Below are 15,902 nucleotides of genomic sequence, written 5' to 3' on the forward strand. Positions count from 1 at the left end.
GCCTTGTTCCTGTTCCATCCCTAGGACTTGGCCCAAGATGTGTCCTTAGAAAACATTGTTGAAGGAAAGGATGGGTGGATGCATTGATGGATGGACCGACGGATGGATGGATGAAAAGAGATTTTTCTCTTTGTTCTGTTTTGCGGAGCAATCCTTTAGTTTTTTTTCTTGTTGTCTGTTATGACGTGGGAAGGCTTTTAAAAATGATCCATGAGATAAGAAGTAGTAGAAGTCTCTTCTACTCCACCTCTTGAATAACAGGTGCTTTGATCAAAATGTCTATTTTTAGCTGAGTGCCATCTGAGCTGTCACCTGTCTGAGCTTTTATTTTGTTAAACCTGGGAATGTAGATCATTTTGAGAATGTAAATCTACTTATGGCTCTTCTCCTTTCTTTCTAGTGTGGGAGGAGTTGGCCTGCTATGAAGAAAACACACGGGATTTCCTTTTCCCTGAACCCAAGCTGACACCTTCGCTCCCTGGGATGTGCCGGGAGGTGCTTATGAAGACGATCGCGGGGTTTCCAGTAAGTGGTTCACGCCCAGCCAGGCTTCAGTGGGGAGAGACTCTTGGGACTTGGACATCTTATTTCTGATAGGGCTTGTTCTTGGGCAGATCACGGCATCTCAGTTGGTACTCCTAGTGGCCCCGTTTAGATGCCCCATTCAAAACTCAAATTATATTGATTCCCACTGCTGATCTGAGAGGTGGGGGTGTCTTAACCTATCAGGACGAATCATTGCCTTGTTCATACTGTCACTTACTTCTAAGGATGCTTTCCCCCCTCCTCTTAATGCAGATTAATGGAAAGCCTTGATGTTTCTGTAGTGATAATGGAAGCAAATAGAGTTGTGAGAGTAATAACCCTGCCTCTCATTTCTTTTGAGCTTTTGGGTTTTCCTCTGGTATGTTTTTTGTTTTTGTTTTTTTTTTTTTGTTTTATTTATTTATTTATTTATTTATTTATTTATTTATTTATTTGACAGACAGAGATCACAAGTAGGCAGAGAGGCAGGCGAGGAGTGGGGGGTGGAAGCAGGCTCCCTGCTGAGCAGAGAGCCTGATGTGGGGCTCGATATGGGGCTCGATCCCAGGACCCTGGGATCACAACCTGCGTTGAAGGCAGAGGCTTTAACCCGCTGAGCCACCCAGGCACCCCTCCTCTGGTATGTTATTTTCCTCGTGATAGCTCTCCTGTCAGCCAAGGCAGATGTCAGAGTCTCCACTTAATGGAAGGGAAAGGGACAGAGGCTCACAGTGAGACTACGGAAGGATCTTGAACGACACAGCAGTTATTCCCATGGCAGTCTGTTTTGGGGGCATTACCTGAACCCAAACTCAGCATATTCATTTTGATGGTATCTCTGGTGGTTTCTAACCCCACAGCAGCTCTGACAGTTTCCTCAACCTTTATGTTACTCAGAGGGCCTCTGTTGGAGGGGCCACAGCTTTATGAATTTAAAAAAGCCTATTTAATACTCACGCCTGCTCTTACTCCCCCATGAATCGCTGTAGTTATAATCTCATAAAATGTCATTGCCTCCCGTTCTGTTGAGAGTACAGTGCAGAATACGTAAACGAAGGACCCTTGTTTCTGTGATGTTTATGGTGACAGAACTTCTAATATTTCAAGCAGCAAACATTCATCCAAAGTTGTCCTCCTCTGAACTGCTAATGAGCATAACTTTTAAACCCTCCATAATCGTGATGGTTTGGTGAAGATCACAGACACCATTTTTTCCCCTCAGAGATACTCCCTTTGTCTGTCACTTATATCCGTGGTACTTGTGAGAATGCTTGCCTTTGTTATTTAGAGCTATTGGTATACTGCTCTTCCGAAGCTAAAAGGATAAAAACCGGTGCACATTACGTGGGGGTTACTCTTCATATTAACTGTGGTTTGCCTGAGTTTTCTATTAAGTCAAAGCCATCTGCAAACACGGGGCTGGTATCCAGCTGGGTATCAAGACGAGGAGAAACACATGGTCTTATCTTCTCCCAAATGTCATCTGTGTTTAACTTTGTGAGCACAAGTAGGAAGCAGAACATATAGGAAGTTGTGTTTAATTACTCATAAACGCAGGTAATCATCAGAGAAAGGGCTTGAAAACTGCAGGGAAAGATCCTCATGCATTAGGGGTAAAGTATCAGTAAAGTTAGTGAAACTATGTTTAAAACAATTTGGAAAAAGATAGAGGAGCTCAGTTTTTCTCGAATGTTCTAGAAGTCAAAACAAAACCAGTTGGCATAGTTTTAATGAAGGCTGACCTTCGCTGAGTGCTCACTCGATGCCAGGAACCGTGCTGAGTTTGATACATGACTTACCTTGTTTGGTCCTCCTTAACCCTGCAAGGTGGCTGCCATTCTTTTCCGGTTTCGTGGCTGGGGAAGCTGGCGCGGGGAGTTTAAGTGACGTGCTCGCAGCCTCCCGGAGAGGGTTATCATGCTGGCCTGTCGGACTTCAAAGTCAGCACGCTTGGTCGCTTCGAGAGGCTGATTCTCTCACATTTCTGTCAGCTCAGTGTCCCCTTTCTCTTCATTAATATCGTAGAACGTGAGTGTGGATTATGTGCTGGTAGGTAAATCATTCATTTGTTTTCTCTTACTATTTTGTTAAAAATTAGACTTATTTCCTCCACAGAAATGTGACTTTTTCTTTGTATTTCCACATTTCATTTTATTTCTCTTGATACCTTGACAGCTTTTTCTCCTTCCTTTCCTTGGCAAGGTCAAGAATTTTTTTTGTTTTGCTTTGTTTGGGCTTTTTGCATAATTTGATTTTTTTGTAAACTGAGCTTTTTGACCAACGTGGGGCTTGAACTCACGACCCCAAGATCAAGAGTCGCATGCTCTACTGACTGAGCCAGCCAGGAGCCCCAAGAATTTTCCTTTTTTTAAAAAGATTTTACTTATTTGACACAGAGAAAGAGATCACAAGTAGGCAGAGAGGCAGGCAGAGAGAGAGAGGGGGAAGCAGGCTCCCTGCCGAGCAGAGAGCCCGATGCGGGGCTCCATCCCAGGACCCTGGGATCATGATCTGAGCCGAAGGCAGAGGCTTTAACCCACTGAGCCACCCAGGCGCCCCAAGAATTTTTTTTTTTTAAGATTTTATTTATTTATTTGTCAGAGAGAGTGAGCACAGGCAGACAGAGAGGCAGGCAGAGGCAGAGGGAGAAGCAGGCTCCCTGCTGAGCAAGGAGCCGGATGTGGGACTCCATCCCAGGACCCTGGGATCATGACCTGAGCCGAAGGCAGCCGCTTAACCACTGAGCCACCCAGGCGTCCCAAGAATTTTCTTTTTTAATGTAATTTGTTTTCTTGTTAGGTGAAGACCGACTTTGTAAAGTAAGGAGAAAGAATATTATTATTTCTTAATTATTAATTAGTAGTTAATCATTTCATTTTTCCTTTGGTGTTGGAATTCTTGAAAAATTGTACTGTGAAATCTGTTTGTTGACCTAACCATTATCACCTTCCTCCTGTTGCTAAGGAAACTGGACAAGAGAGAGCCTGTAAATTTCAGCTCTAAACTATTAAGCTAAAATCAGTACTGCTGTGAAAAAGGAAGTACGTTCCTCCTTATTGTCTGTAAGTCATTGTCAGGGGTCGAGGTTCTAGGAGGTGAACAAGAATGTGTTACAGGGTATGGATTCCTGGCAGGTAGGGCACCCTCTTCCTCCTCTCCAGGCGACATGGAGTGGGGATCTGAAGGCCGCCTGGACAGCCACAGGTGCAGAAGTTAAGGCTGGACCCCGAATGCCTGGGTTCAGTCCCAGTTTTGTTGCTCAGTGACTGTGACTTGGGTAAATACTTAGTCTCTGTGTACCTTCGTTTCCTCACCTATAAAATGGGCTGATACTAGTCCTTCCCTGATCGGGTTAAATGAGGGTTAGATCTATGTATAGGGTTTAGCATGCTGTCTGGAAGTATAGGCAAGTACATGATGTGAGCGGTTACAGTTTGTCATACTGTCATTCAGGGGTTAACACGGCCTCCCCGCGAGGCGATGAGACAGCGGCACAAGTGGGTGCCTCAGGTGGTGACTTGTTCAGGCTCGGACAGCCCCTTTCCCCAGCCACTGGCCTGTTCTTCATCAGGGATGAGAAGTTTTGCCTTTTTTGGAAGGTCATGTAAATGGAATCATAGTCTACAACCCTTTGAGACTGGCTTCTTTCACTTTGAAAAACGCCATTGCGAGCCATCCATGTAATGGCGTGTGTCAGTATTCTGTTCTTCATTACCATTGACCGTGCATCTGTGTGTGTCTGTCTCTGTCTGTGTGCACGTGTGTATGTCTGTGTCTGTGTGCGTCTGTGTGCCCCTGTGTGCACCCGTGTGCGTCTGTGTGCGTCTGTGTACACGTGCACATTATTCAGTGTGGTACCCGTCAGAGACGAGTGCCGATCAATGAAACAAAACGGAGAGTTTGGGAATAGAGCTAATGAACATAAATATTTGGTATAATACAAAGCACGTTTTTCAAAGCAAGCAGGTGGGGAAGGAGGACCTCTGGGTATCACTCCTCCCAGATAATGTCACTCAATTCTATGGGTCAGCGCATTAGAGAAAGTAGCTAATGGCATGAACACTGGAGCCAGAGCACTGGGTCCAGCGACCAGCCCGGCCGTCACTGGCGGTCAGTTGACTTAGTTACTCATCCACAGAGTCCAGATTCTGTAGGCTCCACCTCGCGGGGTTGTTGGGAGGATCGGATGGGTCGGGTGGGTCGTTATACGCAGAGCACTGTGCCGGGTCAAGGCCTGGCACAGATTGCATGTTACACGGGGCGTAGCTCTTCTCATTATGTGTATGTTTTGTTTTTCAGTTTTATTGATGTATAATCAACAAATAAATATTGTATACATTTAAGGTATACAACTTGATGTTTTGATACACAATGTGAAATAATTGCCACATCAAGCTAATTAACTTATCCATCACCTATTACTCATTTAGCCTTTTCTTTTCTTCTTTTTTCTTTTCCTTCCCTCCCTCTTCCTTCCTTCCTTCCTTTTTCCCTCCCTCCCTGCTTCTCCTTTTTATTTCTTTCTCCCTTTTCTTTTCCTTTTTTTCTTTCTTTTCTCTCTTTCTGTGTCTCTTTTTCTCTCTCTCTTTCTCCCTCCCTCCCTCCCTTCCTTCATCCTTCCTTCCTTCCTGTGGTGAGGATGCATAAGATCTACCCTTGTAGAAAATTTCAAATTTACAGTATAGTATTATTAACTATGGTCACATTGCTGCACATCAGCTAGACCTCTAGAACGTAGTCATCTTGCATAACTAACTGAAACTTTGTGCCCTTGACCACCATCTCCCCATTTCCCCCATCCTCCAGCCCCTACTGGGAACAGCATTCTCCTCTCTGCTTCTATGAGTTTGACTGTTTTAGATCCCACACATAAGTAAGGCACGCCTATTTGTCTCTCTGTGTCTGGCTTATTTCACTTAGGATGATGTCCTCTAGATTATTCTATGTGGTCATAAAAGTTGGGATTTCCTTCTTTTTAAGGGCTGAATAGTATTTCATCTCATATATATATATATATATATTTGTTATGTATATATTATAGGTACTATGTGTGGATTATGCCAACCGCACAAAAAAGTAATTAGGTTCTTACATGCTTTCAAGTTAGATGATGATGGCCAAAAATCTATTTCCAATAATTTTATTTGCTTCTTTTATGCTGTTTTATTTTTAGGGCATTGCTCCCAAAATAGAGTTTTCAACAAGGACAGCCATCAGAGAACGTGTGTTTCTGCAAAGAAACAGATTTCCTGTAAGTATAACCAAGAACCCAGTGATAGAACTATCAGGAATTTTCTCCACAGACTTAAAGAATTTTAGCCCATTACCAAGTTTCAATGCAACAGGATGAATAGAAACCTGGAGATTTATTGCTGGGTTTGAATTTCCATATTCAAATTATTTGTTCAGCCTATCACATTTGACCGAGTGCTTTTGACAGGTGTTCATCATGGTCTTGTCGGTGGAAGAGATGCAAAAGCTAAAATCACAAGTTTGATGTAAGGCGGCTGCTTAGCTTTCTTGTTACTGTTTCGTGACTTTTACCCTTGATCCTTTGAATAATAGCGTCCCTTCGTTCTTTTCCTGAGGCCGCAGCACAGAGCTGTATTTGTGGGCTGTCTTTGGTGATCACGAAGGGCCTTGGGGCATCCTTGAGCACCCTTCCATTTCTCTGTCATGCTGACTGCTTTCGGTGTTTCTTTTTATCTTATTGTACATAATTTTTAACCATTTAAAATATCTTCTAGAACAACATGGAAAATGAGTGAGTGTACTTTGTAAAGTTTCTTCAGGGACTTTGCTTGTCATCCCAAATGTTGCCTGGATGTCCTGGGAAATTCTTGAAAGTATAGACTACGGGTTAAGGGCTACTGAACGCAGAGGGTCACTGATCCGTGCAAAGGCATCAGTCCTCTGGGCATCACAACTCAGGAGGCCAGCGATTAATTCTGGAAGGCATTGGCTTTTTTTTTTAATTAAAAAAAATTTTTTTTAATTTGTTTTTTAGAAAGAGAGAGGGCATGAGCAAGAGGGTCAGAGGGAAGAGGGAGAGAGAATCCCACGCAAACTGCACTGAGCACAGAGCTGGATGTAGGGCTCGATCTCATGACCCTGAGATCACAACCAGAGCCAAAATCAAGAGTTGGATGCTAAGTGACTGAGCCACCCCGGCGCTCCTGCGTTGGCTGCTTTTTAGTTTCTCCCTATTTACCCACTATTTTCTCCAATCTGATATTGGTGCACAGTGATTTTTACTTATTTTTTAAAAGATTATTTATTTATTTATTTATTTGACAGACAGACATCACAAGTAGGCAGAAAAGCAGGCATAGAGAGAGGAGGAAGCAGGCTCCCTGCCGAGCAGAGAGCCCGATGCAGGGCTGGATCCCACGACCCTGGGATCATTGACCTGAGCCGAAGGCAGAGGCTAACTCACTGAGCCACCCAGGCACCCCACACAGTGATTTTTTTTCAGTCTGTCTCTCTCTTCTACTCTGCCATTTTAATCTTGTTTTGGCCTCTTAATATCGGTCTTCCATTAAGTCTTAACTTTTAAGTAGTACCTCTTATCGTTTTTTCCCTTATAACAAAAGTATTTAGTTTAGAAAACCAGAAAATGCAGATAAGCAAACCAGACAAAATAAAAATAAAAATTGCCTGTCATCCTTATTATGCAGAGATGAGCGTGACTCATTTTTTTGAGTATATTCTTCTGTACACACACACACACACACACACATTGTTTTAATGTTAAAAGATTGGGATCATGCAATACTGCATATGATTTTGTATTTTTCCTTTTTCACTTAATACTCCACAAACACGTTTCTAACAATTTTTCTTTTTGTTGTTGTTTAAAGATTTTATTTACTTATTTGACAGAGAGAGAAAACACAATCAGGAAGAGTGGCAGGCAGAGGGAGAAGCAGGCTCTCTGCCGAGCAAGGAGCCCGATGCAGGGCTCAGTCCCAGGACCCTGGGATCATGACCTGAGCCAAAGGCAGATGCTTAATGACTAAGCCACCCAGGCGTCCCTAACATCCTTTTTTTTAAAAAAAAAGATTTATTTATTTTAGAGAGAGAGCACGAGGAGGGGGAGGGGCAGTAGGAGATGGAGAGAATCTTAAGCTGAATCCACACTGTGCGTGGAGCCTGATGTGGGGCTCGATCTCATGACCCTGAGATCCTGACCTGAGCAGAAACCAAGAATCAGATGCTTAACTGACTGAGCCACCCAGGTGCCCCATTTCTCACATCCTTAAGTATTCTTAGGCCAGGCAGTTTTTCACAGCTTCATAATTGGCCGTTGTATGGACGTACCATGATTTGGCCAATGGTTTTCTTGTTGGGTTCTTCACTGATACAGTAGTCAGAGTCTGGTCAGGAAGCAAAACCACACCTGTTCTTTTAGTAAAAAGATCTAATTAATTTTTTTTTTTTTAAAGACCAAACAGGTGGGGCACCTGGGTGGCTCAGTGGGTTAAGCCACTGCCTTCGGCTCAGGTCATGATCCCAGGGTCCTGGGCTCGAGCCCCACATTGGGCTCTCTGCTGAGCGGGGAGCCTGCTTCCTCCTCTCTCTCTCTCTGCCTGCCTCTCTGCCTACTTGTGCTCTCTCTCTGTCAAATAAATAAATTAAAAAAAAAAAAATCTAGAAGACCAAACAGGGATTAAAGGACTGAAGGACTGAGGGTAAAAGGGGACACAAAGTGACAGACATAGTAACTTGAAGCGGCTTCCATCCCTAGGGCTGAGGGACGGGAGGAAGTGGTGGGGTCATAAAGGTCATAGGAGCCTGAGGGAGAGACCCCACGCAGGTGGGACCAGAGCTGGGGGGGGGGTGCTGCTTGCCCAGGTGCCTCCTCAGGGGTTCAGAGGCGGGGCCCTGATGGGCGGGCCTCAGACCTCTTGGGGGGACCGTGCTCACTGCTGGCGCCTCTGGAGCTTGGAGGGAGGGTCCGGTGGGGCAGGACTCAGGGACTCTGGGCGGCTCGTGCTGGTAGATATGAGCGGGGCGCACTGAGGCCGGGTCTGGGGTTATTGGGGCGAAAACGAAACACTGGCCCTGCGTGCCTCTCTCACGGTGAAGCCCCGTGGCTGGGGTGACGCTGATGGGAGTGGAAGGCAGAACTCAGAGTGGGAGTCCTGGCTTCCTCCTCCCGTTTGCAGCTTCCCTCTGGCGCCTCCTAGTGGTGGAGCCTCTGCTCAATCGCGGGACGAGCAGAAGGGTTTGCCCCTGTATCCCAAAGCTGAGTATCAGCCGCGTGGGTTTGGAGCAGAGAGGAAATTGCTTACCAGTACAGCTGATTTCTCATTTTTTGAATGGTTATAAGAATGTCTGTAGCTGGGGCGCCTGGGTGGCTCAGTCGGTTAAATGTCTGCCTCCAGCTCAGGTCATGATCTTACGGTCCTGGGGTCAAGACCCTCGTGGGGCTCCCTGCTGAGAAGGGACATCTGCTTCTCCCTCTCCCTTTGCCCCTGCCCCGCCCTCTCTCTTTCTCAAATAAAAAAGAAAAAGAATGTAGCTATACACATACATAGTTATTTCCTTATAATGAATTCCTTGATGTGAAACTGCTGGGCCAGAATGTATGCCCAATTCAGCCCCTCCCCCCAGTAAGTCATCTATCTGTGATGAGGGAGGGGTGTCTGTTACCTTCCAACTTCCTCCTAATGCAAAAACTTTTCACTGTTTGAAATATATTATGCCAGCCTAGTAAGTGATGTTAAGCTGAGCTGAAGAAAAACTAAGGCGAGAACACCCTTTCTTAAGTTCATGTTTGGCAAATCTGAGATGTTCAGTCTTCTTCCTGAGTTAGACAAAGTTCCATTCAATACAGTTCTATCCTGATTGAATTCTTCTTCTTTTTTCCTCCCATTTTCCATTTTTATTTTTATTTTTTTAAAAGATTTTATTTATTTATTTGACAGACAGAGATCACAAGTCGGCGGAGAGGCAGGCAGAGAGAGGGGGAAGCAGGCTCCCTGCTGAGCAGAGAGCCCGACTCGGGGCTCGATCCCAGGACCCTGGGATCATGACCTGAGCCGAAGGCAGAGGCTTTAACCCACTGAGCCACCCAGGCGCCCCCCCATTTTCCATTTTTATTTTTATTTTTATTTTTTTTAAAGATTTATTTATTTATTTGACAGAGAGAGATCACAAGTAAGCAGAGAGGCAGGCAAAGAGAGAGAGGGAGGGAAGCAGGCTTCCTGCTGAGCAGAGAGCCCGATATGGGACTCGATCCCAGGACCCTGAGATCATGACCTGAGCCGAAGGCAGCGGCTTAACCCACTGAGCCACCCAGGCGCCCCCCCATTTTCCATTTTTAAAAACAGCGTTTCTTGTTTTTGTTCCAGGAAGAAAGATATAATAACTCAGGAAGGCCTTTATCTGCAACAGATGGACCCAAACTCCCCTTAAATAATACAAAGAGGAAGCCAAAGGACAGTAATCTCAACAGACTGCCCCAAAGTGTGCAAACCCGCATGCCTTCTCCCGTTTCCGCCCAACGCTGCTTTCACGACCAGCCTGCTCAGCTGAACCTTGGAAATAACATCAGGCTCTCCGGGGGAAGCAAACCTCCATTTGTAGTGAGACACGTGAGCCTTAAATTATTTTTCAGAGTCAGAAGGGTGAAGGTGCGAATGAGGAGAAAACCCAGGAAGGCTGGGCCATAAGAACACATGGGTGATACTAAATAAAGGGGGAATTCATTTTTTTTTGAACTGGAAACATTTTATTGTTTTTTAATTTATTATTTTTTAATGTATTTTTTGTTATGTTCAATTAACCAACACTTAATACATTGTCAGTTTTTGATGTAGTGTTCAACATTTCATTAGTGGCATATAACATCCTGTGCTCATCACCACACGTGCCCTCCTTGATACCCACCACCCAGTCACCCTGTCCTCCCTCCCCTTCCCTTCTGTAACCCTCTGTTTGTTTCCCAGAGTCATGGTTTGTCTCCCTGTCTGATTTCTTCCCCTTCAGTTTTCCCTCCCTTCCCCTGTGATCCTCCCCACTAGTCCTCATGTTCCCCATATGAGTGAGTAATTGTCTTTGTCTGCTTGATTTACTTCACTTAGCATAATCCCTTCCAGTTCCATCCAAGTTGATGCAAAAGCTGGGTATTCATCCTTTCTGATGGCTGAGTAATATTCCATTGTGTATATGAACCACATCTTGATCCATTCATCTGTTCATTTTTTTTTTTAAAGATTGTATTTATTTACTTATTTGTCAGAGAGATTGTGAGAGCACACAAGCATGGAGGAGGGGCAGAGACAGAAGCAGGCTCCCCGCTGAGCAGGAAGGCCAATGTGGGAATTGATCTCAGGACCCCAGGATCATGACCTGGGCCAAAGGCAGACACTTAACTGACTGAGCTGCCCAGGTGCCCCTAAAGAGGGAATTCAAATTGGGGCGCCTGGGTGGCTCAGTGGGTTAAAGCCTCTGCCTTGGGCTTGGGTCGTGATCTTGGGGTCCTGGGATCGAGCCCCGCATTGGGCTCTCTGCTCAGTGGGGGGCCTGCTTCCCCCCTCTCTCTCTGCCCGCCTCTCTGCCTACTTGTGATCTCTGTCTGTCAAATAAATAAATAAAATCTTTAAAAAAAAAAGAGGGAATTCAAATTAAATAATAACTATGATTAGCTGAAGTTCGCTGCCTAGAGTCATTGTCAGGAAAGTCATCCAAAGGGATGCCTGAGTGGCTCAGTTGGTTAATCGTCTGCCTTTGGCTCAGGCCATGATCCCAGGGTCCTAGGATCGAGTCCCACATCGGGCTCCCTGGTCAGGTCAGTGGGGAACCTGATTCTCCCTCTGCTTGCTGCTCCCCCTGTTCATGCTCTCTCCCTCTCCCTCTGACAATAAATAAATAAATCTTAAAAAAAAAAAAAAAGGAAAGTCATACAAAGATGTCTCGTGCCAAGAACTTGCTCAGTACATGCCAGTCATCCCTATTTTTAATTTTTGGAAATTATTAATAGAGTGTGATCCCTCCCTGTGACAACCTACCGTTTTTTTTATCCAGAAGGATCAGCGGACTGGCAGGGGTAGAAGACACACATAACAAAGGCTGACGTGTGCTCTGTAGCAATAGAAAACGAAAGCTTCCTCAGTTTTAAAGAAAAGTGCTTGAGTTTTTAAAATGAGGTGGTTGCTCTTTGGCAGGACAAACGTGTCTGCAGGAAGCAGAGGCGATGGGCCTCCTCACAGCCCTCATTAATGCCGGCTTAGATGTAGCCCCCAGGAAGCAGCCCGCACATGTAATCACACTAGCCTCCTGCCATTGTGTTGCCTGGGAGAGTAATGGAAAGTAGAAAAAATGGAAAAAAAAAATTACCTATTGGCTCACCAGCATTAAAAAAAAGTAAAAATTTTATTCAGTTGAGTACATTTCCTTTCACTTTTTACAATTCCATAAGGATCCCCCTCCGCCCCAAAGCTGGAGTTCTACTGGATATCCAGGCGAGTTTCTCAATATATACGTGGTTAATATGACATTTGAAAGCATCTCTTATATTACGTTCTGGTTAATGACTTATTCTCTGAGAGCTCTTATGACTTCGGTCGCTAACTGTTGATACTGTCGTCAAGTCGATAACTTGGCTTCAGATCCCTGCTGGTGACATTTGCGTGTGAACGTAAGATACATTGCACAGTCAGCCGCAAAGTGGGGGTGTGACAGGGACAACGGCGTGCGGGGCTGGTTTGTAACAGAGGTTACTTGGCTAGAAACCATAGAACAGCTGTTTTCCTCCTGGTGACTTGGGTAAAAATGGCAAAGTCTAGCAACCAGTCTTTAAACATGGCTTTATAAAACTTGTTGAATTGAATTTATTGGGCAGTCTGCTTCATTCCGTTGGAAGTAGATTTTTGTGAGATACATAGTAGTCGATGCCCCTTGGGCTAAATAATCTTAAAATCTTGGTAGATTTCATAGGGAATAAAACTGGCTTAATATTTATTTTATTTAACAAATTCTCGTACAGTCTCTACTGTGTACCACGCCCTTCTCTAAATGCTTTCTACGGATTCACTCTTATGTAGCCTGATATCCTGATTGTATGTGACATTTCTTTAAGTAGAAGCATTATAATTTAGAGGGTCCTAATGTGAAGACTGGACATTCTAATCAATATATTTCTGAAAGTAGGATGAAGAATAATGTTATAACTTGCCTGCTTGAAATTAAAAAAAAAAAAAAAAGAAAGAAACAAGATAAAAAAAAATCCAGCAACTCTGTGTCATAAATATTTGGAGTCCCTGTTTCAAGTGTTTGGACTGGCTTACAGATTGTCTTGTCCAATTCAGGAACATAAGGTCCCCTTCATTAAAATAATGTAGTTGTCACTATTCTTTTTTTCAAGGTTCTAGACCACTCACACTGGAAGGGAGTGTGGATGACTGAAATACCAGCCAGTCATCATCCCTTGTCTTCAGGGAGGACCACATCTAGGCCCACACTGCTCACTGTTTAGGACCATGAAACTCTGTCCTATTTTGAAATATTTGGAAATAAACTCCACTTGGTCTTTGCTGGGCTCGATCCTGAACCTGTGGTTAAAATATAATTGATGTCTGACTTTATGCTAACATACAGCCCATACCTTCATGTTGAAGCAAGCTTCCCTTGTTGGGATAACATTGAACGTGCCTGGAGACTGGGATTTAATTTGTTCCCGTCCTCTTTTTACCCTCATGGCCCACAGTTGAGGGGGAGAAGGGCACTACAGGTAACGAGGAGAGGGTAACACAAGCTATGGTGGGTTCAGATCATATTTCTTCCCTTTCTTTCAGGTGGACAGTGCAAAGCCTTTTGGCGAGAATATTTCAGAGTATCAGTCCCGAAAGTCGAGAAGAAAACTTAAATTTTCAAACTTGCCTTTTCCGGGGAGAAGAGGTACTCAAGTTTCTTGTTATGCCTGTACATTCCCCAGTGGGAACAAATGCATCCTCCTTCGAAATCTTCTTTCCTTCTGGGCCATCCCGAGTTTCTCTGGAAACTCGAGGCCTGATTCTCAAGTCGCGTCCAGCTGTGGAGTTGGCAGGGTGGGATCTCCCCTGGAGCAGAGCCGGAGGAGAAGCTGTCCCTTTCCCAGTTCCCCGAGCTGTTGCAGGAGCGTGCTTCTTGTCACGCCATCACCCGTGAGCTCTGCGGCAGGTGCTCCCTGGCTGGGCCGGGCACGTGTCCTGGGGTGAACGCCCTCAGAGGCACCGCTGAGAGCTCACAGATGAGGCTTGGCATTTCTCTGGATGGGAAGGAGTGGGAGCTCGGTGGAGATCAGGAGGCATAACCTCTGCTCCTTCCAGGTCAGGGAGGAGGGGAACCAACGCTGCCTAAAGCAAGGTTCAGTTAGGTTAAGGCAGGGAATCCCACCCGTGGCGGTGTCAGGACCCTTTTGCCTTCTTAAATATTATTATTTATACAGTTTTTTTTGTTTTTATTTATACGGATGAGATCTATTAATAGTTTATATAGATGAGATCTATTAATATCTAGCATTTTAGAAATGGAAGCTGAGAAATTTGTAAAATACTGGAATACACAAGCACACCTTCCATTAGCCATTCTGAGTGGTGATGTCATGATGCATCATGTAGCTTTTGGAAACTTCCATTGTACAGTTGTGAGAGAATGAGAAAGAGAGAAGTCCTGTCTTAGTGTTATTGGAACAGTCTTGACCTCGCAGAGCTCCTGAAAGTTCTTGGTGACCCCTGGGGAGATCTCTGGACATGAGATATGTTGAGAGTCACCGAGTAAGTGCATCTTTTGGTGGCATTGACCTTATGACTGAAACCCCGCACCACATCAGCTCTGAAGGTCATGGCGGTGAAGTTCGTCCATTCCTGAACTTGATCAGAATTCTTAGGCTAGAAATGCCAGCCCATTTTCTTGACTCCTGGTGGAATTGGACCTAGGCCGTCCCTGATGACAAGTTCCCTATTTTAGGCTTAAAGGCTTGTACTTTAAAGGGGCCGCATGGTCTCTTTTGGTAACTCAAGTCGGTGTTCTTGAATCACAGTGACTGTTAGCAGCCCACCAAGGACAGAGTGCAAGGTTTGAAGCAGAAGGTGCTTTGTCACCTCTGACATTTAATTTAAGTCCTTTGGATTGAAAATCACCCATGTCGCCTATACAAGTGGCACTGCCTTCCCTGTTACGGTGAAATCAGGCAACAGCAGACGTCCTTTCCCGGGGACGACATGTTGGGCTTAATGCTGGCTCGGTTACAATGGGGCTCTCATGCATCACACCGGTCTCGGCCTCTTTGTCTTTTCTTAATCCTGGCAGGTGGAGAAGGGAGGCTCCAGAGAGCTTACAGAGTGTGCACTGGTCACACCCCCAGTGTTTGGCATACCTACATTTAGAGAAGACGTTCAGACCTCTGGTTTCTCAGCTGGAGTCCCCGTAGCTTCCAAGCCAGACCTTTGCTTAGGTCACCTGTCAGCTCATTCATCCAGGCCTAAGGTAGACGAAAGCAGTGCTGCTCAAGCTTGAATGTGCATTTGAATCACCTGGGGGTCTTGTTCAAGAGTAGATTTGAATTCAGCAGGGCTGGGGTGGGGCCTGGGAGCCCTCTTTCCTTGCAAGCTTCCAGGTGATGACGTGGCTGGCTCACGGACTGCACTGTGAGAGACAAGGCAGCAAGGGCTAGCCCCCCGTGAAAGGGAGTGCTCCAAACAGTTGCAAGGGGGTTTCTAGGCAACAGGCACATTTGTGGCTGTGGCAGTAAAGGGCCTTAGCATTGCCAGCCCCCCTGCTCAGCTGGGAGCTGGGGAGAAGACAGCTTCTGGGACAAGACAGACACACCCACGGCTCTGCCTGAAGGCTATGAGCGCTGGGCTGGGAAAAAAGCCCTTTTCCTATCTCTCTTCTTACTGCTAGTGGCACGGGGGCATCAGCAATCCTCGAAAAGCCGGTTGTCACTGCCTAAGCCCCAAGCACAGAGCGGGAAGGCACGGTGGCCTTGGCCTAGCCTTGCAAAGACTCCTTCCAAAAGCATTTTTTTTTCCTGAATTTGGAAAAATCCAATTTAGTCTTGATTCTGCCTGTGTGAGTTTATCACATCACTTCCTGGTCATTCTCACCACCCTCTGGCATTAGGTCTGCTTAACTTAGGATCGTTCAGGGTAATGATTACGCTGTGCACCTCTCCTGCCTTATGCGTTCCCCAGCTCTTGTCTCTTTATTGTCTCTATGTAACCTTTGTGTCTACCTTGGACAAGTCTGCTCGAGAATTCCTGCATAAATAGGGTTCCACGTAAACCAAAGACAGAGGGAATGACAGAAGAGGCAGAGTAGATGAATTTTATTTATCTGACAGCCACGTGGCTTTCTTTCAGGCTCTGGGTGCCTGGGCCAATATGAGTTTT

The 15,902-nt window shown here is 45.3% G+C and overlaps 1 protein-coding gene across 7 annotated transcripts in view; it reads left to right on the forward strand.

Moving 5' to 3' along the window:
• The window catches only part of SPATA6L (spermatogenesis associated 6 like), a gene marked incomplete at its 5' end in the record, with an annotated part of 50,217 nt that overhangs the window by 20,710 nt on the left and 13,605 nt on the right, over positions 1 to 15,902 (forward strand). For 4 of the 7 annotated variants that reach the window (XM_080820705.1, XM_080820706.1, XM_080820708.1 and 1 more), the window contains 3 exons: positions 401 to 525; positions 5,699 to 5,776; positions 13,326 to 13,428. In XM_080820705.1, coding sequence (XP_080676831.1) covers positions 401 to 525; positions 5,699 to 5,776; positions 13,326 to 13,428 — 306 coding nt within the window. Of the gene's footprint in view, positions 1 to 400; positions 526 to 5,698; positions 5,777 to 9,881; positions 10,125 to 13,325; positions 13,429 to 15,902 lie in introns of all 7 variants that reach the window. The other 3 variants (XM_080820702.1, XM_080820704.1, XM_080820703.1) reach the window with 1 other exon arrangement.

This window comes from Martes martes (genome assembly GCF_963455335.1).
Source record: "Martes martes genome assembly, chromosome: 12".
Lineage (NCBI taxonomy): Eukaryota > Metazoa > Chordata > Mammalia > Carnivora > Mustelidae > Martes > Martes martes.